This window comes from Rhinatrema bivittatum, chromosome 9 (genome assembly GCF_901001135.1).
Source record: "Rhinatrema bivittatum chromosome 9, aRhiBiv1.1, whole genome shotgun sequence".
Classification (NCBI taxonomy): domain Eukaryota; kingdom Metazoa; phylum Chordata; class Amphibia; order Gymnophiona; family Rhinatrematidae; genus Rhinatrema; species Rhinatrema bivittatum.
Window position 1 is genome coordinate 204,546,316 of NC_042623.1, and position 22,554 is coordinate 204,568,869.

The following is a 22,554-nucleotide window of genomic DNA, read 5'->3' on the forward strand; positions in this document are numbered from 1 at the left end:
GAAGGAATTGAGGATGCTCTTGTTCATGTTCACGACCCAACAGAGTTCCTGAAGAAGGGACCTGATCCTGCTGGTCACCTGAAGACTCTCTTCCAATGACTTCGCCTGGATCAGCCTGTTGTCTAAGTAAGAGTGCATCAGGATCCCTTCTTTCCTCAGTGCCACCGCTACAACCACCATAATTTTGTAGAATGTTCTGGGGGCGGTTGCCAGGCTGAACGGCAACGCCTGGAACTGATAATGGTGGCCTAGTACCGCAAAGCATAGAAAACGATGGTGGTCTTGACAGATTGAGATATGAAGGTAGGCCTCCGAAAGGTCCAGGGATGTTAAGAACTTTCCTGGTTGTACGGTCTTATGACGGAGCGAATAGTTTCCATGCAGAAATGAATTAACCGTAGATGACGATTGAGGATCTTGAGATCCAGTACGGGGTAAAATGAACCCTCCTTCTTGGGTATGATTACATAGATGGAATAATGCCCCATATTTTCCTGGGGGTGTAGTAATCAGGGTTATAGCCCTAAAACTGAGGAGTCTTATCAACGTGGATTCCACTGCCAGTTTTTTGTGCTGGGAGTGGCAAGGTGATATCATGAACATGTCCCGAAGGATGCTATGAAATTCTAGAGCGTATCCTTCTTGTATGATGTCCAGTACCCATTTGTCTGACGTGATCTTGACCCACCTCTGATAGAAGAGGGATAGTCGGCCCCCTATCTCCTCATTCTGGGCAGAGGCAGCAGCTGACTACACCTGAACACAGGCTTGAAGGCCCTGAAAAAATGCCACCCAAGAACAGGTCGCTGGATCCATACCTAGCCCAGGAGGAACTGGGGTAGGGGCTGCTGAACTGCCATCTCCTGGGGAGGATGCAGACCTGGGATTGCTCAGATCCGGGGTGCTACCAGATAAGGTCTTGGCAGACTCATCCTCTGACTGGGAGGGGCCGGGCTTGGAGAAGTTCTGAGTCCAGCCCTCCCTGTGCTTCCTCACAGTGCTGACACAGGAAGGATTCTAGGTCAGACTGTGCAGCCCTAATATGGCAGGCAACACAAAGGGAGTGTCGTTTGTGATTCTTTGTTGCCGGAGCCATAGTTAACTAGCTTGTGCATTCAGCCGGTTAGCGCCTGAGCTTGCACAAATCTGCCCCGACGTATGTAAGTATAAGCATACGGTTGTGCATGAATGTATGCGTGTATTTATGCGTGCGGTTGTGCGTGTGGCTATGTGCGCAGATGTGCGCACACTTATGCATGTATTAGGAGCACAACAGGGCCGGCCCGCACTGCGTGTACTGACGGTCAATGGGGGAAAATGGCGACACACCAAACTGCACACAGATGGCGCCCCCGCGAACTGTCACGTGGAGTGCCCACCGAGCCTGAAGCGGGGCCTAGCCCATCAAAGGGGCTGCTCAACCTGCTCATAAACCCCCTTCCCTTGACCTAATGGGATTGGAAACATCGTCGGTATGGTGCGCCAAGCAAGGAGACCAGAGGAAAGACTTACCAAAGCCCTTCCATGTCTCTGAATCAGAGGAGTTCTTCTTTACTTAGCCGGTAAGCATTGTGCCCAGGTAAGTACAGATGGTCTTTGGCTGTGGGCAGAGGGCATAGGCTGTCACTGCCACCCTTGGCTTCCTGCACCCGCTGCCTTTCAGCTGCAAAGTCCACGCCAGGAACCAGTTACCGGACCAAGGCACACCTCTGAGAGATCTCGGAAATCGTCTCAGGAATTCTCAACGGAGGGACTATTAGGTATCACTGCAGGAGTGGGGCTCGAACTTTCGCCAATTTAACGGTAAAATTTAAAGGTAAAGTTTCCTCTTCTAAAGAGTACAGTGTTCCTGATAGGGAAAGCACAATCCACATCTGCCAGGAGACGGAGAGATACTGAATGGCTGAGTCACTGCAGGGGTATATCTAGGGTGATGATAGCTTTGAAACCTGACTCTGTTTCCATCTGCTAGCAGGGGAGCACATAACCCATTGGTCATGAGTCCATCTGGCTAGATGCTAGGAAAGCGCGGATAGACAATTTTATACCATATACGGGTGTATGTTAGAAAATCAGCACGATGTGCTCGTGCCGGCAAACCCGTGCACATGTGCGCACACATGCGGGTCTTAATTTTTACTTCAAAGCTTCCACATCAACACTTGTCATTTACAATTTTAATCATAGGTCTGGCCATAAAAGCCAAAACCTTCTACATAATTCTTTATGCTCCCAAGAGAGCCAGACTGTCAAAGCCTCACCCCTAATGTTGTCCATCGGTGATTTGACCCCCAGTCCATAGAAGAGCCATAGGATAACCATAGGATCTCTCTTAGTGAAGGCCTATCTTGGCCGTTGAAGCCAACTTGGCTTGTGATCCCAAGAAATTCTCATAACACATTTAATAAAGAGTGCCAAAAAATATGATTGTCCTTACTAATTGAGCCTTAAAAAGCTATTTGTTGTGTGTCTTGGACATGGCCATCTCCACTGTTGGTTCCCTCTACCATCACGATAGGTAGGATAGGAAGGCCGCCGAGGACAGAAAGAGGCTGGTGGAGGTTCAGCCCCGGGTTCCACCTCCCTGGCCTACCTCCTCTCCATTAGCCCAGAGCTGATTGTTCTTGGACCCAGAATTCTTCCCCCTCCTTCACAGCAAGGAAATTCCAGATGGGAGCACTGCCCGAGTTGTTGCCTTGGCACTGCCCCTAACTGGGATGGCTCAGCTTTTCAGTTAAAGTACACTGATCTGCATATAATCCACCCAGTTTAGTTTTTCTCAATAAGAAGAACATAAGAACATATCATACTAGGTAAGACCAAGGGTCCATCAAGCCCAGCATCCTGTTTCCAACACTGGCCAATCCAGGTCATAAGAACCTGGCAAGTACCCAAAAACTAAGTCTATTCCATGCTACTGTTGCTAGTAATAGCAGTGGCTATTTTCTAAGTCAACTTGATAGCAGGCAATGGACTTCTCCTCCAAGAACTTATTCAATCCTTTTCTGAACCCAGCTACACTAACTGCACTAATCACATCCTCTGGCAACAAACTCCAGAGTTTAATTGTGAGTTGAGTGAAAAAGAACTTTCTCCGATTAGTTTTAAATGTGCCACATGTTAACTTCATGGAGTGCTCCCTAATATTTCTATTACCTGAAAGAGTAAATAACTGATTCACATTAACCCATTCTAGACCTCTCATGATTTTAAACACCTCAATCTTATCCCCCCTCATCCGTCTCTTATCCAAGCTGAAAAGTCCTAACCTCTTTAGTCTTTCCTCATAGGGGAGTTGTTCCATTCCCTTTATCATTTTGGTCGCCCTTCTCTGTACCTTCTCCATCAAAACTATATCTTTTTTGAGATACGGCGACCAGAATTGTACACAAGGTATTCAAGGTGCGGTCTCACATGGAGTGTACACAAGTATTCAAGGTGCAGTCTCACCATGGAGCGATACAGAGGAACTATGAATAGGATGCTAAACCCCATTATTATCACCTTAGGTTACTGATGTATTTAATGTTACTAATGCTTTTAATGTTCGTTTAATGTTATCGGTTTTTCCCTATCTTTCTATGCTTCGCTGTTGTTTTCACCCGCCCAGTTCCCATGCCCTGTTAAAATGTAATTTTCTTACCTGCTGTTCATATGTAAACCGATGTGATGTCCCCACTAACACCAGTATATAAAAGTTTTAAAATAAATAAATAAATGTCTTATCTGTCTGTTTTGACTAGATTGTAAACTCCAAGGACAAGGGAGTGTCTCTTACTTATCTCTACTCAGTGCTGCATACATCTGCTATGTGCTATAAAATGATCATCATAATAATAATAATAAAGTTTCCACAGGGAAAACGGTGGCTCATTATTCAACATGGACAATTTTAATTATTATAGAGTTTACTTTTGAAGTTGCATGTATACTTTCTGTGGCTTCATTTTGTATACAGAATCTTTGCCAGGTCAGACCATTGCAGTCATGTCAGTCATTGTCATTCTACCAGCTTTGTCAGTGTGTCATCACTGCATGGAAATGAAGCATGCAAGTTCACATAACGTTTCTTCCTTTTTACCTCCAATAACCTGGGGCATCAAAGAAGCCTCGACATGAGTTTTCTCAATGCCAGGGCTGGCTGATGAAACCCTCATTTGGCATCCCTGTGTTCACTGTTCACATGTATGTATTGACTGATCAACATGTGTTATTAAATTACAACCATTGCTACTGTTCTACTGCTTCACCCCGGGACTTTCCAATTTCAGAATTACTCTCACATTTGCTTCTTTCGCTCTGTCAACTGAACGTTTTCTTTAAGGTGTTACTTAGTTGACAGTCTTAACAATCAAAGTATTAACGCCTTACCTGTTCCACAATGTTTTCTGTAAAGATCTTAGGATAGTCTTGATTTATGTACTTTTCCTTCCAGTCCTGAAAATTGTAAAGTGGCAGTTAGAATTAAACCTTAGCTAAATGTTAATGAATTCATACATATGCAAATAAACAAATTGCTTAAAAATATGCTGCTACTGCAATAAATAGACATAAATAATTCTGATTACAGGATTTCTATTATGCCTTTCAAAAATATCACAATCTGTGCTCAGGTTTAGAAACATAGCTAGTTATCTAAGGAACTGATGTACCAAACAGCGCTACAATCATCCATTAACACATATTCATGGCAGATGTTAATTATATGCAAATGAGGCACACAGCACACAAAATAATGTACGTACAATAATGCAGACAGTATCACAAAAACTTTAGTGGCGGGGGTGAGGATGTAGTGAGTTTTTGTCTTAATGGATCTGAATTACATTGTGTGCTTTAATGCATGTTAATTTTTGCTGCCATAATAGCAGTGCACCATTTTGCATATCTTATTACCTCATTAGCATTAATTTTGCATTAACACACGGACACAGTCATAATTTTCAAAGTGCTCTTACATGCAAATGTCCACTTTGAAAATTAGCGAATATGAACGAACCCTTTGGTGGCATACATGCACTCCTAGTATGGGAGCAGGTATAAAGATTCACTTGTATGTTTATGCGCATATTTTTGATTTCAGAAAACACACGTATAAGTGGTTTCTCTGCTCTAACTCTGCCTTCGGGAATGCCTCTTAAATGCATGTAAAAAAAAAAAAAAAGCATAAAATTGTTTCCGCGCATACTTTTGTGTGTACAAACCCCAGGGTAATTTTCAAAGGGCCTACATACTAGTGTAAAATGCCTTTTGCTTGCATATATACTTTTAGAAAGCAGAATTGCTTACCTGTAACAGGTGTTCTCCCAGGACAGTAGGATGTAGACCTCACATATGGGTGGCGTTACTGGACGGAGCACTATCATGGAAAACTTTCTATCAAAGTTTCTAGAAAGCTTTGACTGGCACACTGAGCATGCCCAGCATGCCATGATCCCTGTGACCACAGAGTTCCCCTTCAGTCTCATTTGTAGCAAAAAGTGCGAGTGAAAAATAAAATAATAAACGTTAGCGGACCTAACTCCGCGGGGTGGCAGGTGGGTTTCGTGAGGACTACATCCTGCTGTCCTGGGAGAACACCTGTTACAGGTAAGCAACTCTGCTTTCTCCCAGGACAAGCAGGATGCTAGTCCTCACATATGGGTGATTAGCAAGCTACAGGTTGACTCGTATTACAACAGGCCAATAGCAGACCACTGGTGCAGAGGCACAATAATTGGGGTGCTATTGGCAATGATGAGGCAGCCTGAAATCACAGCAGGTGGTAGTGGAAGGAGTTGGGGATTATAGTGGAAGAAACTTTTCAAGACAGGTTGGCCAAAGGCAGAGTCTTGACAGACTTCCATATCTAAGCAGTGGAGGGCTATGAATGTGTGAAGAGGACTACATGTCGCAGCTTAGGAAATGTTGGCAATTGGTACTGAACGATAGTGTGGTACCAATGTTGTCATGGCAGTTACAGAATGTGCCTGCACTCACCCCTAGAGAGAAAGGCCTCCTTTGTCATAGCAGAATTCGATACAGTATGCTTGTCAGTATGAGAGAGTTTGTTTGCCCACTGGAACTCGCAGCTTGTCCTTGTCAAAGAAGGAAAGCGTTGGGTGTATTTCCCATGGAGTGCAGTTCGGTCTAGATAGAATGCAAGTGCACGCTTACAGTCCAAGATGTGGAAAACCCTTTCACCCTGGTGAGAGAGAGAGGCCTTGGGACGCGACCTGGGGGCGGGTACGGAGGGCGCGGCCACGCCCCCGGACCGCCCCGGGCCATAACCACGCCCCTGGACCCACCCCCAAAACGCTGCCGACACGCCCCCTAAACGCCGCGACGACCGGGGCCGCTCCCGACACGCCCCCCTCGGAGAACCCCGGGACTTACGCGAGTCCCGGGGTCTGCGCGCACCGGTGAGCCTATGTAAAATAGGCTCACCGGCGCGCAGGGCCCTGCTCACCTAAATCCGCCCGGATTTGGGCGGATTTAGGCGAGCAGGGCTCTTAAAATCCGCCCCTTAGTCTGTAGAGAACCCATGATAAGCCGATTCATAAGGAGTTGAGCAGGTTATAGATCCCTCAGTGGTAGCAATCCATACCCTAAATGGAAACGGGTTTGCTCCAGAGGGGAATATACATTCGGATGTTATAGTTTTGTGTGGCAAGGCAACTGGGAATAATACCAAGGTTAAGTGTCCATCTATAATTCTTGAAATATGTAGTGAAGGGGTGGAGAGTAATGTAGAACCAGAAAATGTAACTTTATTGGATGTGTGGAGGCTGTCTGCTAAAACTGACAAGAAACTGTATAGATCTATATTCAATGTGCATACTTTTTCTGTGGAAACTAGAGCAAAATTTGAGGAATTAGATTGTAGAACTGAGAAGGTTGAGCAAGCAGTTGCAAATTTGAACCCACTAGTTAACAATTTGCAGGCTAATAATGCATCTTCTATTAAAGATAATTTGATATTACACAATAGGATTGAATTGATGGAAAATGACTTGAGATCATTTAACCTTAGGTTATTTAATTTTCCAATTTCAAGATTATTGTTGGCTGATGAATTATATAAAAATATATTACTGAAATATTATCTATTGAAATTGAGAAAATCCCATTAGTATCTAAAATGTATTATTTGCCGAAGAGAAAAACGTTGCAAATTCAAGAGGGTGGAGTTGATATTTTGGAAATCCCAGGGGTCTCCACCTTTTTAGAAGACTCCATGGACATAATTAACTCAAGAGCAACATTGCTAGTCTCTTTTTCTTTGAAGCGGGAAAAAGACCTGTTTTTCCTTAAATATTTTCAGAATAAGGCTCGTAATTTTTGTGGTCAAAAAGTACATGTCTTCCCTGATGTTTCCCATGCAACTCAGGCACATAAGAACATACTTGCCAGGTTCTTGTGGCCTGGATTGGCCACTGTTGGAAACAGGATGCTGGGCTTGATGGACCCTTGGTCTGACCCAGTATGGCATTTTCTTATGTTCTTATGGATGGTGTCAGTGGCGGACGGTCACCGTATCAGTGACAATGATTCCCATGGTGCTCGGCCCAGTCATTCTCCAGTGCTGAGGAGGATGCCCCCTCACTGTGTCGGATGGCAATTGGTAATGGACTGTTACCATGCCTCCACTGCTCCTGGCACTGTTTATTGCCCAAGGATTACACAGGGCCCTGGTTTAGAACCCGAAGTATGGAGCATTTTGTTTAGTCGAGGGCATTGATTTAGGTGCTTCGGTGTTATCGACGATATCAATGGCAGCATTAAAGGCGGCATTGGCGAAGGCATCAACAAAAGCACCGGCGGCATCGATGAGGGCATCAATGGCGGCATGGGTGGCATCAATGGAGGCATCGATGGCATGGTTGAGGGCATCAAGGGAATTGATGGAGGTACCGATGGAATCGATGAGAGCATCGATGGCATCGACGGTGGCCCTGGCGGCAATGTGAACCATGGACATCCCTATCCCTCTAGCCCCGATGAACCCAGTGGAGGATCGCAGGAAGGACACTCGCAGGCATCGTGGGGCTGACCGAGGTTGATAGACATAGGGAGAAAGAAGGCCGCAATTCAGTTGGTAACCCGGGGGAACCATTAGTGAGTTGACAGGAACTGACCAAAAAACAGGGCATAGTACTCACCGAGCATTGATGAAATGTACGTGAAGGGAGACCCGTGTAAGGAAAAATTATTTGTGAAGTAAAACTTCAAGTGTTTCCATGAGGAAAAATAGTGAGAAATCTCTCACAGAGCTCCTGAACACGAGGAGAGCTGCTTCGTGGAAAAAAAGAGACTGAAGGGAGACCCCTGTGGATACAGGTATCAAGGCATGCTAGGCATGCTCAGTGTGCCAGTCAAAGCTTTCTAGAAACTTTGACAAAGTTTTCCGTGATAGGGCTCCATCCAGTGACGTCACCCATATGTGAGGACTCCCATCCTGCTTGTCCTGGGAGAAAAATGTATTCCTGTGTGTGTAAATTGCTGTTAGAAAATAGCCTGGGGCAAAATGTAAAAGTGTGACCCGGTTGCACATGTACTATCATTATGCGCACTGGAGAGAAATGTTCCAGGGAGCAGAGCTGGAACTTATTTGCATATTTTTAAGGAGGTGCAATTTCGTGCAAGTGAACCTGTGTGTGTACTGGGTCAAATACCCAAGAATTTTCAAAGCAAACTTGTGCGCACAAGTTTGCTTTGAAAATTCAGGGTAAAGTCTGCATGTAAAATGGTATGTTCAGACTTTACCCTCCTTATGCACATTATAAAATGGTGTAAAGTCTGCGGCTACCTGCAGCGTTTCATTTTGAAAATTAGCTCAGGAAAACAGCCTGCATATTCCCAACCAAAAAATGCATGCATACTTTTGAAAATTCAAAAGTATACATGTAAGTGCAATCCATTTCTCAACTCCAGTACCAAGAACGCCCCTTCTCTCCGAAAGAAAAGTTATGTATGTACTGGCACTATGCGTGCAACTTTATCCGTGTACAGGGAGGGAAATTTTCAAAAAGCCCATTTCTGTGGGTAACACCCTTGCAAAAATGGCTTTGAACATTACCCTCCCTATGTTCTTTTATAACCAGCACATTTCAGCACTGCCTGCTTCTCTACAATGGGAATAAGGGTCAAAATGCAATAGACTTTCACTGATTGGGTATACAGTTCACTGTCAAAATGAAAGTTATTTCTCACATACAAGTACCCATTGAATTTGGCAGTGAGCTGGTTTATTCCCACTAGTCACATAGTAATGCCATGATTTTAGGGAGATAAAACTAGACTTTGGGCTAACCACTTGTGTACTGGAACACATCATCCCTGCAAATCTTAAAAGTTGTTTAATGTACCTACCACTGGGTTTTCAAAAATCTGCCAGAGGTCATTGTTGAAATGTGAAGTGTTATAGTTAGCAGTTGAAAGAAGTCTTCCAAATTCTTCCCTGTTTGAAATGTACATGAAAACACCCTATATCAAGGAGGAAAAATAAGTCATTTTCTTTAACACAGCAGCAATTATAAATAAAGCACATATTTCTTCCTATCAAAGTATCAAGCACAATCTATTATCATGCTTAGTGTTGACTTTACTATTGAGTTTCATAAGCCATGAACATGTTCTGCTCACATACACATGTAACATGCTTATTTACATCTATGATATAAAAAAAAAAACCAATGCAGTCGTTTTACTAAAGGAATTAATGATACCAAGCACTGAAAAATCAAAACCACAGGAAAAGAAACGTGAGACACTATTCTAATCCTTAGTTTAGGTAGCCTAGAAATAAAGAGTTATTTTAACAGAATCTCCTATCCCTAGAATAGAAAGAAGTGTGACAGATGTGCATTGGGAAACTTCAGGCTGTGCTTTTTCTTTAGAAAAGAAATTGGAAGGAAACCCACTATATTAAAGGGAAGATTAAAGAATGTTAAAGAAGATTAAAGATACCAAGCACAAAATATATCTTTCCAGCTTCTTTCTTATGCAACCAATCTTTTAGCTGGAAAAAAAACCAAGATGAAAATTTGTGGTTACAAAATGCAGAAGGTGTCAGACTGTATCTCCCAAAATGGGATCCAAAACAGAATGGGGACAATGCTGCTTTACTTGTTTCACAATTACAGAAAACTACTTGGAATTATTAAAATACAGTCTATATCTTCTGAATTTAGTGGCTGGAAATATTTTTTAGAAGGAAGATAAATTAAGTCTTTTGTCTTAATTTAACAGTTTTGTTTCAGATGCGATGCCCATAATATTAGAGGGTAGAAACAGAAGGAATTTAGAACAGGGGTGGGCAAACGTTTTAGCCTGAGGGCCACCATGGTGGCCACTGCCTAAATGGCAGGCTAATCTTTTTGGTGGGGGTGCCCTTTCCTCCCCGGAGCTCTGGTTGAGGATTGGGGGGATCCTCCTCAGAGTTGCATGAACAGGAAGGAAGCCTTACATCCTGACCCAGCCTGCAACAATGACATCACTGCTGCCAGCCCAAAGGAGGAAGTGACATCTGCAGGCCAACGCAAGCGATATCACTGCTGTGGGACAGGACATGCATGCCACCACAGCCCAAGTAGAAAGACGCCTACAGGCCGCAAGTGGCCCATGTTTCATAGTTTGCCCCACCCTTGCTTTACAATATAAGAAACAAATGTATATTTTAGATCTGAAAAGATTAATATTTTATCTGGGGGTCTGAACAAAAATGTTAAATTATAAGCAATGTAATTAATGTGTTAGAGTGTAGGCTTAGTTTTGGTTTCTTATAAAAACATTACACAGGTGCAGCATGGAAAATAAGGAGGGTCTGTCTTGACCTGACATTTCTCAGGAATGCATGTGCACACCTCTCCTAATCAGATGACATCCCCCGATATTTCATCCTTCCACTAAAACCAGATACTGAAATGATCAACAGTCTCCTTATAGCGAACAATGCAATGCACATTGGCTATAGCTAGAAAAGAAGCTGTAGCAAGACAAATGAAAATGCCCTTCTGGATACTGTGTATAAAGGAGTCTTCTCCATGACTAAGCTCATATATGCTCGCTCAGTTCACTACTTAAAAATCATGTTTTGCACAGAGACTAATGTATCAATCTACAAAAGTCCTACTGAACATGGCCCAATACCGCTAGATGGTTTTCTCACAATGCCAGACCATTTGCATAATATGTAAACGGTTGTAGGGCAACTTCCACATGAAAACATTAATAAGAAAAAAAAAAACCCTTAACTACACTTCTCTGAGATGCAGTGAAGTTTCATGAGAAATCGCCAATTTGCATGATTTTCTGTGTGGAATTTAACTTATGCGGAATTATTAATAAGCCGATTTGTATGATTTCTCAGTTCATGAGTGAGTTTGAATACGTTTTGCACATGATCTTGCCAAAGAAAAATATTGTGTGCTTTTTTTTGCAAATGCGATAACGTCTGCTAGTTGGCATTTTTGTGTACACTGTCTCGTTTGCAAATCTATTGGCACAATAGTACACCAGTCTCTTAGTACAACACAGTTCTTTCTGTAGCCAATATCTACAGAGAAGCATATCACTACTGTCAAATGATGATTTCTAGCCAAGTTGTCTGCTAAAGAAAAAACATTTTGAGCTTTGTAATCCAGGCTCGTTGTGCAGTTACTGACATTTTCCCTCTCTGAAGAGATACGAGTTGGAAGATGCCATGTACAGGTGACCTGAAAGTCTTGGGGTTTTTTCCCCCACACAGTAACCTTACTCATGAGAAGGACACTTCAAGCAAATACAAAGACACAAGCATGCCTGGCCAGGTAGACATCAGAGCAGAGGTTTACTCTTTTTTTGATATGATGCCAAGTTAAACTAATTTATTTTAGACTTCACGAGTTAAACCAACCTTCTTAATTGGGTCTAAAATGACAACTCAAAAAACCTTGCATCTTCTATATGGAAAAAGTTGCCATAATGTTTTATTAAGCATTCAAAAGGTAAACTGATTCCTTGGCACAGAATAAAACTGCACGTAATATTTGATAGCCAATAAATAAAAAAAGTGAAACCTTTGGGGGTCTGAGCATATGGATTGATTCCGGAGTAGGGGAGTCTTTTTCTCTTTGTAAAGTCTAAAATGAAGGAGAAGCATCAGGTAAGTTGACTTATATATCCCCTCTCTTGACATATCTCTTGCTTAAAACCATGGAGAAGCAGGCACAATATACAGACAGGCACAGTAACAGCCCTTGGAAGCCAAAACTCTGCAAACGGTCTTTCCTGGCAACATGCAGCAAGCCAAGCTAAAAAAAGACAAGCAAACTCCAGCCCCTTCTCATCATCTGCTGCCACAGGAAACCCAAGCTCGTACCCACAATGTTTTTATAACCAATAACAAAGGGTAAATCAGAGAGAAAGAAAGTGACACAGCCCAGTCTCCAGTAAGCTACAGGGATCTAATTAGCTTGACAGGCTGAAGAAACTGATGCGGGAAAAGCTGAAAAATAAGAATTAAGTACAGGTGAACAAACCAAAGAAACCATGCCTGGTTAAGGGCAGGAAAAAGTAATACTTGCCAACTTTTATTTTTACATTACAACAAATGTGCCTGGCTAAAAGCTTTGAGGCTAATCTACCATTTGTTTCTTTCCTGGGAGTATAATTAAATACCAGCACAAACAACAGTTTGACGTATGATTTATACCTGAAATGAGATGCCCTGAGCTGATAGCAAAGCATCCATAAAAAGTCAAAGGCAATTGTATTAATGGCACAACCATTGCCAAGGGTGGAACATCATGTTATAAAGAAATTTATTCAAAATTGTTTTAAACTACAACTTCAGCTGCATTTTTCAGGAGGCATCAGTCAGACCTTGGGATCTTGCTTGTGGTTGGGTGGAAGATGCATTATACTTTTCTCAGCATATTATTAAATGACCATAAAATCTTAAAATGAAGAGCTCTTAATCTAGCTAGAAAGAATAAATAAGTTAAACACATAACAGGGACCTTAAAAATCAGGCCATCTACATCCAGTATTTCCTTAACACAAGATATTACCTTACATTTCCTTATAAAGAACTTGGATAAAGAACCATATTACCAAAATCAGCATATGCCATAGTAGGCTGAACAATGTCAGCTCTATAGGTATGCATATCTGCAGGTCCCTTTATAAAATATCAGCAATGTAATTCTTAAAAAACAGAATGAAAATCCAAGATGGTAACATTTTGCAAAAAGGTTCAAAATGGCCAAGTATTTAAAGTTGAATATTTGGAGTACTAAGTATTTAAGTTTAATTCTACCAATGATTCATCACCAGGGGAACAATTTTCCCATGAATCACCAGTTCATCGGTGTGATAAGTTGTGGATGATAATAAGTGTGTTCCCTGCTCCCACCCACAGCATTACAGATAAACTCAAAACTCTACAAAATATAATGAAAATCAAAATTGGAAAATGAATTAGAATGCATTTTAAAAAAATTGGCTAGTACTTTCAATTAACAAAGAATTGAAAACACAAATCCAAGCAGAGAGGTGATGCAGGATAGGAGAGAAAATTTTTTTTTTTTAAAACAAACCTGATTCTTAAACCTTACCATTTCCCTGATATTTCTGCAGAGAGCCATATCAGGATCCAGCTGATCAAGAATAAAATGATTTCTTTCCTTCATTTCTGATCTAAGAGTCTGTCCTTTAATTAGGTATATATTAGCTATATATGGGACATTCCATACCCCTCTGGAAAAAAAAAAAAGATGTTAATTAAGATATGCCATCTGCATTACATTCTGTACATGCTAAGATTCCATAAGTTTTGTTAATGGTCATCAGAATGATGATGTTATGTAATCTTGCTGTCTGTTTGTATGTGTACGATATGGAATAAAATGCGAGACAGAATTCACAAGAGTGCTCTGAACAATTCATTGCACATTATCTGAGGGAACTGGTTTGCACAGGAAATGGAATTTTCTCTCACCCTCAATTTTTTTGTCCTGTTACACTCCCACATCAGTCTGCATCATAGGCAGTGTACAGCTATGGAGTGTCTGACTGACAGCTCCTCACTACTGCAGGCTGGTGTTGAAATGTAAACATTCCAATGATGTCACCACGTTGGCCATTCCAACCTCAGGTTTTTTTTTTTTAACTTTCTGTTTATTAATTTTTCAGATATACAAAGTACAAACTTTGCACAGCAATTTGAGAGAGACATCATAGGAAACAAAAATACCAATATAACAATAAAAGATAAACAATATATAGAAAACCATTCTCTCTCACGTACAACAAAACAAATAACGGGGGAAGAGAAAAGAATCATACAGTATAAAAATGCACAATGAACATAGACGGCGTGAAAATTTCCCTATCAAAATACATCAGATAAACCATAATGAGCCTCTGAATTAGGTGCATGATTGGTCACTCTGGCATTAAAGAAGACCCACAATTGCTCTGGATTAAAAAAAAAAAATGAATGTATTAGCATTCAATTTAATTATACATCTATAGGGATAATGCAGCAAAAAGCTCACGCCTAGAGCCTGAACTTCAAAGCACATATTCAAAAAAGGTTTACATTGTTCTTGTGCAGCTCTGGCTAAGTCAGGGTATATCCTGACTAAACCATCATGAAAGAAAACTTTTAAATGTTGAAATAAGACTTCATCACCAGGCTTAGATCCTGCTCAGAAAAGAAGGAACCAACATTGAAGATCTGTCAGTCACTTCCCACAGCTGAATTTTCCAAATATGCAGATAGATTTGAAAAATCCACTGCATTTTGAGAAGATCCTAATTGATTAGAACTCTGCTTATAAGGAAGAAAGATATTTATTAAAGGCAAGAATCTTATCGGGTGGAATTTTCAAAATTTCAAGTTATCTCTTGAGCATAAAATAAGGCAGTTTACCAAGAACTTTGGGAAAACATGAATCTCAAATTTAAATGCCTTAAATGGTTTTCCATAGATTCCAACCTTCTAAGAGAAGACAAATGCTCATGAGTAATAGAGGCATTAGCGGTCTGTAAACTTTTAATGTCATTCCCCAAAACTTGAATGGAGGTCGAATGTTCCTGAAGGATTTGCTGATGATCATAAGTAACAGAATCCAGTTTCTGAGAAATAGTCTCCAGTCACTGGGACTGATCATTAAATGTCTGGGACAAACCTGCAATCAAATCCCAGAGAGAGTCCAAGGTCACCACCACTGGTTCGATAATCCCAAAAGAGGGCCAAGGAGCCATATGCTCACCTTCTAAGATGGTCCTAGCCTTGGATGCACTCCTTATCGGGAACTCCAGGGACAAGACGCCACCAATGGCACCTCCCTCCATGGGATGAATCAAGACACGGAGGATTAGAATAACTCGGCCCTCTGCCAGATGAGTGGCCCAAGTGGGGTTGACGCTACCCACAAGGCAAGCCCTACGGGTCCCCACTGTCGGGAGGCGGAGCTTGTCAGGAGACAGATGCCAACTGAAGCTTCACCAATACCAGCCTGCGTTCCCCGCAGGTTGAGCGCTTGGGTGCCGGGGCCAGCTGGTCTTTGGTGGGCCTCTCTCAGATGATTCCCAGTTGGAGAGGTGGTAGTGAGCCAGGGACCCAAAGAGGTAATAAGAGAACTGCAGTGGATCCAAAGACCTGAGCGCCAAGAAGGGTCAGGAGCAAGAACAAGTGGCGTCTGGGTAGTAGTAGGCCGGAGCCTAAAGAGGCCAAGTCCAGGAAGACACCAGGAGACAAAGGGCGTCAGGGCAGGCAGTGAGTAAAGCAAGGTACGGAGGTCAAGTAGAGTGAGGATCGAAGCCAGAGGTCAGTTCTGAGTGTGGTCAGAAGCATAGCAAGGGTCAAAGCCAGAGGTCAGTCCTGAGCATGGCCCAAAGTGTAGCAGGGGTCAAAGCCAGAGGTCAGTCCAAACAAGGATAGGAGGGGACCAGGGACGAATCAGGAACAGGAACCAGGAACGAAGACAGGAACAAGCAACGAGCACACGACAAGCGTGGAGACCTGTTGCCAAGGCAAGGAACTAGTGGCAGACCCTGCCTATATATAACAGGGCCCAGTGACATCAGCATCCGTGGCCATGGGATGGATTCTCGCCGTGGCCCCTTTAAAAGACAGCAAGGCGCGCATGTGCCTAGAGAGCAGCAGATGCTGGACGGCGGCATCTCCCCACGGCACATATGGTGAGACCCGCCAGGAGCTGGGGAGATCCATAGTGGAGCCAGAGGTGGCCAAGGAGGCAAAGGAGGCTCGGGAGCGTAGGCGGCTGCCCACAGCCGCAAGGGAAGACAGGCCAGGACCGGGAGGTAGGCGGAGGTGATTAGGCCAAGTTATGGGCCTCCCGTGGAAAGGGCACGCAACAACGAGATGCCATCTCCCTCCATGTTGACTGTGGGATGAAATTGGCGCTGCGCTGGGTAGAAGCAAGCAGCGGGGTTCTAAAATCCGGTGGGCTGAGAGAGACTTCCTGAGGTGACAACAGAGCTCCTCTCTCTGTTCCACCAGTGGGGCTTGAAGCCTACAAATCTGGGGAAGGGACAGCTAATTCAGTGCTGGTCCAATGGAAGTGAGGATTTGGAAGGAAAAATCCTCACTCTCCCCTTTCTCTTATGCAGCATAATTTGAATAAACAAGCAAACAATTTATCTTTCTGCTCTGTTTTCCTCTTCCCCCAGTTCCATTACCCCTGTTTCATTATAACTTTTGCTTTTCTGCGCTATGTTAATAGTAAGGTTATAACCCCGGTTTACTTGTAAACCGACATGATATGATCTGTATCATGAATGCTGGTATAAAAAAAAAGCACTAAATAAATAAATAAAAATCTGAATTTTGAGAATTCATATTCTGCCTTTACAAAATCAACCATACAAAGCAGATTACAATAAAAACATAAATTCAGTTTCAATGATCAATAAACAATCTATGAAGTCAATATTCACAAGGTGTGATGCTGTCCTGGAATTCACTGCCTGTCCCTGTCTTCTGGAAGCATGGCTAATGGGTTTTGCAGCCCTCCTTGTCATCACAGGTAACAATTTACTTGTCTGGGGTAAGTCTCAAGTGTCCTCCCGACTGGGGTCTTGAACCCCCTCTTCACCTGGTCTCCACGGTCAGACCCTTATCCATGGAGCCACCGGAAACCCCATGGCTTAACACACTCTTACCACCCAGTTAGTCTCGGTCCACAATTTCAGCAAGTCCAAACAGAAAAAATAAATGCCAGCAAACCTTGCTCTTTTCTTTCAAGGATCAAGATTCTTGATCCTACCAGCCTTTACTGCTCCGAGAGCTCTTCCCACAGGGAGTCCTTGTCGCCTTCTGAGCCTCTCAAGGAAGACTGAAGTAGGTCATCCTGCCTGCCCCCTTCCCACAGCTGCAACTGCTTTCTTGGTAGAAACCACTCTCCCTGAGAAAGGCTGGTTCTCGTCACCCTCCCTCTTGAATTTTCCCCCATCGACTCTTTGGTTCTCAGCCTGGAGGGATGCACTCCATCACACCTGGTTAACTTTAAAGTTAGCTGGACAAACCCCCAAAGTTTTGAATTTGAAAATGCACAGCATTGGGAACCTATTCTTGGAAGTGGCCACCCTTTGATGAATCACTTCTGAAGAATTAGAAACTGAAACTTTGCCGATGGGACTATGTCTGACACAGATACCGTGAGGACCAGAATCTGTTGACTGCCTTACTAAGATGTGTTCTGACTGAATGAGATTTCAAGTTTGTTGAATGAGAAAAGATTTGTTTTTGATGCAATAGCAGAATTAGTCCTTCCTTCACAGTTAATCTTACTCCCAGATGAATTAAGTCTTATGCTGGAGTCTATGAGCTCCCCCCCTGTAGGGCGAAAGCTCCTGTTTACTAATGATGCACCAATATGAATTATAATAGCCATGTGCAGGCCAAATTCTGACAGGCCTCAGATGCTGTTACAGCAAGAGAAGGAATTTTACCCAGGTGAACATTTAAACCGCATTGCATGAGTGGAAAATGAAGAGACCTTGTCCTAAGACAGTTCCTGTGCAAATAAAGAAATCAGACAGAGAGGTAACAACTTAAGATCCTAAGCAAGCGTCAGGGACATTCAAGCAAGCAAGCAAGCAGAAAGACCTTCATCCTTAGAGGGAGGGGCAGCCTGAGATGGAGATAAACACTCTGATACACAGCTTGGCATTCAGACGTGGCAGAACCCCTCCCAAAGTAATGGGGAGGGGGGAAAAGGACTTGCAATGCGGCAAAAGACCCTCCTCCCACCACGAGGTTATGCATGAGCTTATGCACATTTATCTTCTGGGAAGTATAAGAGAAGGGGGCAAGGAAGGAAGAATCAAAAAAGGAGGAAGGAGAGAGAAAGGATGAACCCCCAGGAAGAAGAAAAGAATGGACCCTACTGGGAGAGCGACCCTGAAACCAAAAGGGAGCAGGGCGGCAAGCAACGGGGGGAAGAGGAGGCGCTAGCCCTGAACGCAAACCCAGGGGAAAAAAAACCCAGAGAGCAAGAACCTGTGCTGGGGGTGTCCCTGGAAGCAAGGGGGGGGGGGGGCAGAGGCAAAACCATTCCTCCCTGCTATTGAGGAGGGAGAAGACTAGGTATGGTCAGGTGATCGGAGAGAAGTGACCCCGGCTCAGGTGAGGGGGGAGACCGGGAGTCATAGACGGTGAAGGGTGAGGCCAAGCCCAGACAGCCGGCAAGCACCAGAGCCAGAAGCGAGCCTCCTTCCTGCACAGCCTGCCCGCTCTGCCAGCACCAAGCCCGGGAAGCAAGACCCTCCCTGCTCACATTCTCCAGGTCTCCAGCCGGAACCTTCTTCTGAGGTGAACAGAGGTATCGCCTGAAGTTGGAATCAGGGGTAAGTAAGTTAGCCATAAGTATTAATATCTTACACAGGCTAAAGTTTATGGGATGTCTTGTTACCACCCATGATACAGAACTTTCTTTAGGGGAAAACTGATGCTTAGTGACCAGGATGTTATAGATAAAAATTATTATTTTCTGAATGCTACGTCCTGCCAAATCTGATAAACAAAAGTCTATTTCTGAGGAGAATACACGTTGTCTTTTCCCTGACTTAGGATCGCAGGAAGGTGGGAGGGCAGCCTGCAGTGTCTTGTAGCAGACAGATCCCTGCACCCCGAAACCTACCTAACCCCACCCCCCCCCCCCCCCCCCCCCCGACAGTTTATTTATCATCCATGTGCTTGTAAGAATTTGAGGACTTTGTCCCTGTGAATTGTAGTTAAAGTAAAAGAATCTGCACTAAGAATGTCATTTAGTAATGGAAAACCAAGAATGTGTTATTCTCTTAATTTGGCATTCAACTAAGAGATATTAACAAATACCTTTGTCTGCGAACACTCTCTGAGCTGAAGAATAGCCAAATGGCAGTGAAGTACATTGGTAATGTTGATTATTTATTGCAAATCTTAAATATTTCTAGTGACATTTAGCGATTGGAATGTAAACATATGCTTCTTGCACGCAGGAAGTGACCTTCTTTGAATTATGGATCTTAGACATTCCTTTGAAAAGGTTTCTTGATTACACATTTCTTTAGTTTCTGTGGGGTCAGCTATAAGAAGTCTGCATTATTACAAAAGTGCGCTTGCACTTTTGTACATGTGTACCTGTAGTTCATTTTCAAAAGGAAGCTTTTAAAAAGTTTAACTGCAAGTGGAAGTGTACAAAGCAGCCACATACCTTTGCACACATTGCACCAATAGATTGGGGTAAGGTGGTACGTGTACATTTGAAAATATAAATGTATGTGTGCTCTTCCCCCATCCTAACATCACCCCTCCCTCCCCCCTCAGGAACACCTCTTTTTCTTCTGGCTAAAAGCATGGTCTGGATTTTTCCATTAATTTTTGATCACTTTCAAATGGAAGGATACATAAGAAGTTTGCTTGCTTTTTGTTGTGTGCTCAGCAAGGGATCTGCAATAGAAGCTAATTGCTAAATATCTGATTTTAAGTTTAGGGTTAATGCTATGTTTGTGATGAGGAAAGGAAACCTGCTGCATGTGTCGTGAGCTAACCTTCAACTCTTCAGGGGCACGGCTGGTTGCTGGAGCACTTATACGGGAGCATATTCCTCTTGTTTTAGCCAACTTGCATTGGCTAATGGTTGCCTGCTGGGTACTCTTGAAGATCCATTTTATAAATTTTAAGGCTCTTCGTGATCTCGCTCCTGCTTGCCTTACCTAGCAGTAAAGAGATACCAGCCAGTCTATTCTCTTTGTTCACCCTCTAAACATCTTTTAGTGGCTCCTGCTCTGAAACAGGCCCATCTTGCCAAGTCCAGGGAATGAATGTTTAAAATTGTCGACCCTGTTTTACAGAATGATCCACCAGAGTATATTAGGCCGAATCTGACTTGCTGTGATTTAGGAAATTGCTAAGGTACATTTGTTTTTACTTGTCTTTCCTGACTGATATTGTTTCACTATGTATGTCTGTAGTTAGGATTTGGGCTTTGTTAGCCAGCAGGGATTGTTGCTTTTGTATTATTAAGTTTTTTTCATTTTTTTAATGCTGCTTTGTGTCTTATATGAATTATAGGATTATAGACAGTGCTAGGGAGGAGCCGGCTTTCATGGTACATGTGGGCACCAATGACATAGGAAAATGTGGTAGTGAGGTTCTGGAAGCCAAACTTAGATTTTTAGGTAGAAAGATGAAATCCAGAACCTCCAGGGTGGCATTCTCTGAAATGTTCTCTGTTCCACGTGCAGGTTCCTAGGGGCAGGCAGAGCTCCGGAGTCTCAATGCGTGGATGAGATGATGGTGCAAGGTAGAGGGATTCAATTTTGTGAGGAACTGGGAAACCTTTTGGGGAAGGAGGAGTCTTTTCCGAAGGGATGGGCTCCACCTTAACCAGGGTGAAACCAGACTGCTGGCACTAACCTTTAAAAAGGAGATAGAGCAGCTTTTAAACTAGAACAAAGGGGAAAGCCAACAAACTCAGCAGTGCATGATTCGGAAGCAGGCATCTTCAAAGGATATTAATGAAGCATTAGAGTTAGGGCATCCCAACAGAAAGGTTCCAATAAAAGGAAAAGTAGTCCATGTGCCTATAAGTAAAGAATCATCTGAGCTAAAGAATTCCAAATTATCCCTATCAGCTGAAAAGCAGGTTGTTAATACAAACAAAAAACACACTTTAAAATGTCTGTATGCCAATGTCAGAAGTCTAAGAAGTAAGATGGGAGAGTTAGAGTGTATAGCAATGAATGATGAGATGGACATAATTGGAATCTCAGAGACCCGGTGGAAGGAGGATAACCAATGGGAAATTGCTATATCAGGATACAAATTATATCACAATGATGGGAGGATCAACTTGGTGGGAGTATGGTGCTTTATGTCCGGAAGGGCATTGAGTTGAATAGGATAAAGATCATAAAAGAGTTGGTCACGTGATGCCGCAGTGCTAGGCAGTCGCAAATCTCCTCTGCTCCCAGCCCCGTGATCTTTTGACAGCTCTACCCTCCAGTTATATAGGGCATATTATGGAAAAAAAAAAGAGGAGGTGGCTAAGAATCCCTACTAGTGATGTGGGGTGACCAGACAGTAAGATCCAAACTGACATGTAGAAAGACGGTGATTGATAGAGCAGCCTGTAACAAGGTGATGGTGTCTGTTGAAGATAATGTGGTGGAAGCATTCCTTCCCACTGATATCACGGAGGCTGTTAAAGCTGCCACCAGCCAACTTTGTGACAAAATCCACTCTAATTTGGATGCAAAGTTGGAATCAGTGGTTGATAAAGTGTTGCAGGTGGTTTCTATGTTGGGAGACACATCAGCACGGCTCAACAATCTTACCGAGACAGTGCAGGAGCTGGAGATATCACTTACCACCATACGGCAGCAGCTTGAGGACATGGAATGGGGACATAAGAAGGCAATCGAAAAGCAAGACCATTTAGAGAACTGGAGCAATAATTTAAGGATTATCAGCATGCCAGAGCAAGCTGATTGCACAGATCCAGCAGCGTTTTTTTCTACATGGCTGCTGACTCTGTTGAATGCCATGTTTAAGGGGGAAGAGTAAAGTTGGATCAGACCTACAAGGGTCTGGCACCTGCTCCTAAGACGAATGAAAGGCTGACGGCTGAGGGGGGATATGATAGAGGTGTTTAAAATCATGAGAGGTCTAGAACGGGTAGATGTGAATCAGTTAAGATGTGAATTCAGATAAGTATGAGAGAAAAAATGTGTGAAGCTTGCTGGGCAGACTGGATGGGCCATTTGGTCTTCTTCTGCCGTCATTTCTATGTTTCTATATGTAAGTTATTTACTCTTTCGGATAATAGAAAGACTAGGGGGTCACTCCATGAAGTTAGTATGTGGCACATTTAAAACTAATCAGAGAAAGTTCTTTTTTACTCAACGCACAATTAAACTCTGGAATTTGTTGACAGAGGATGTGGTTAGTGCAATTAGTATAGCTGTGTTTAAAAAAGGATTCGATAAATTCTTGGAGGAGAAGTCCATTATCTGTATTAATTAAGTTGACTTAGAAAATAGCTACTGCTATTACTAGCAACGGTAACATGGAATAGA

General features: G+C 43.0%; 1 protein-coding gene across 2 annotated transcripts in view; it reads right to left on the reverse strand.

Annotated features, from left to right (window-relative positions):
• Positions 1-22,554, reverse strand: part of PLOD2 (procollagen-lysine,2-oxoglutarate 5-dioxygenase 2) — a 244,211-nt gene that overhangs the window by 27,992 nt on the left and 193,665 nt on the right. The window contains exons 13-16 of one of the 2 annotated variants that reach the window (XM_029615873.1): positions 13,578-13,719; positions 12,039-12,101; positions 9,352-9,465; positions 4,372-4,437 (exon numbers count right to left, since the gene is read on the reverse strand). In XM_029615873.1, the coding sequence (XP_029471733.1) occupies positions 4,372-4,437; positions 9,352-9,465; positions 12,039-12,101; positions 13,578-13,719 (385 nt within the window). The remainder of the gene's footprint in view (positions 1-4,371; positions 4,438-9,351; positions 9,466-12,038; positions 12,102-13,577; positions 13,720-22,554) is intronic. The other variant, XM_029615874.1, reaches the window with a different exon arrangement.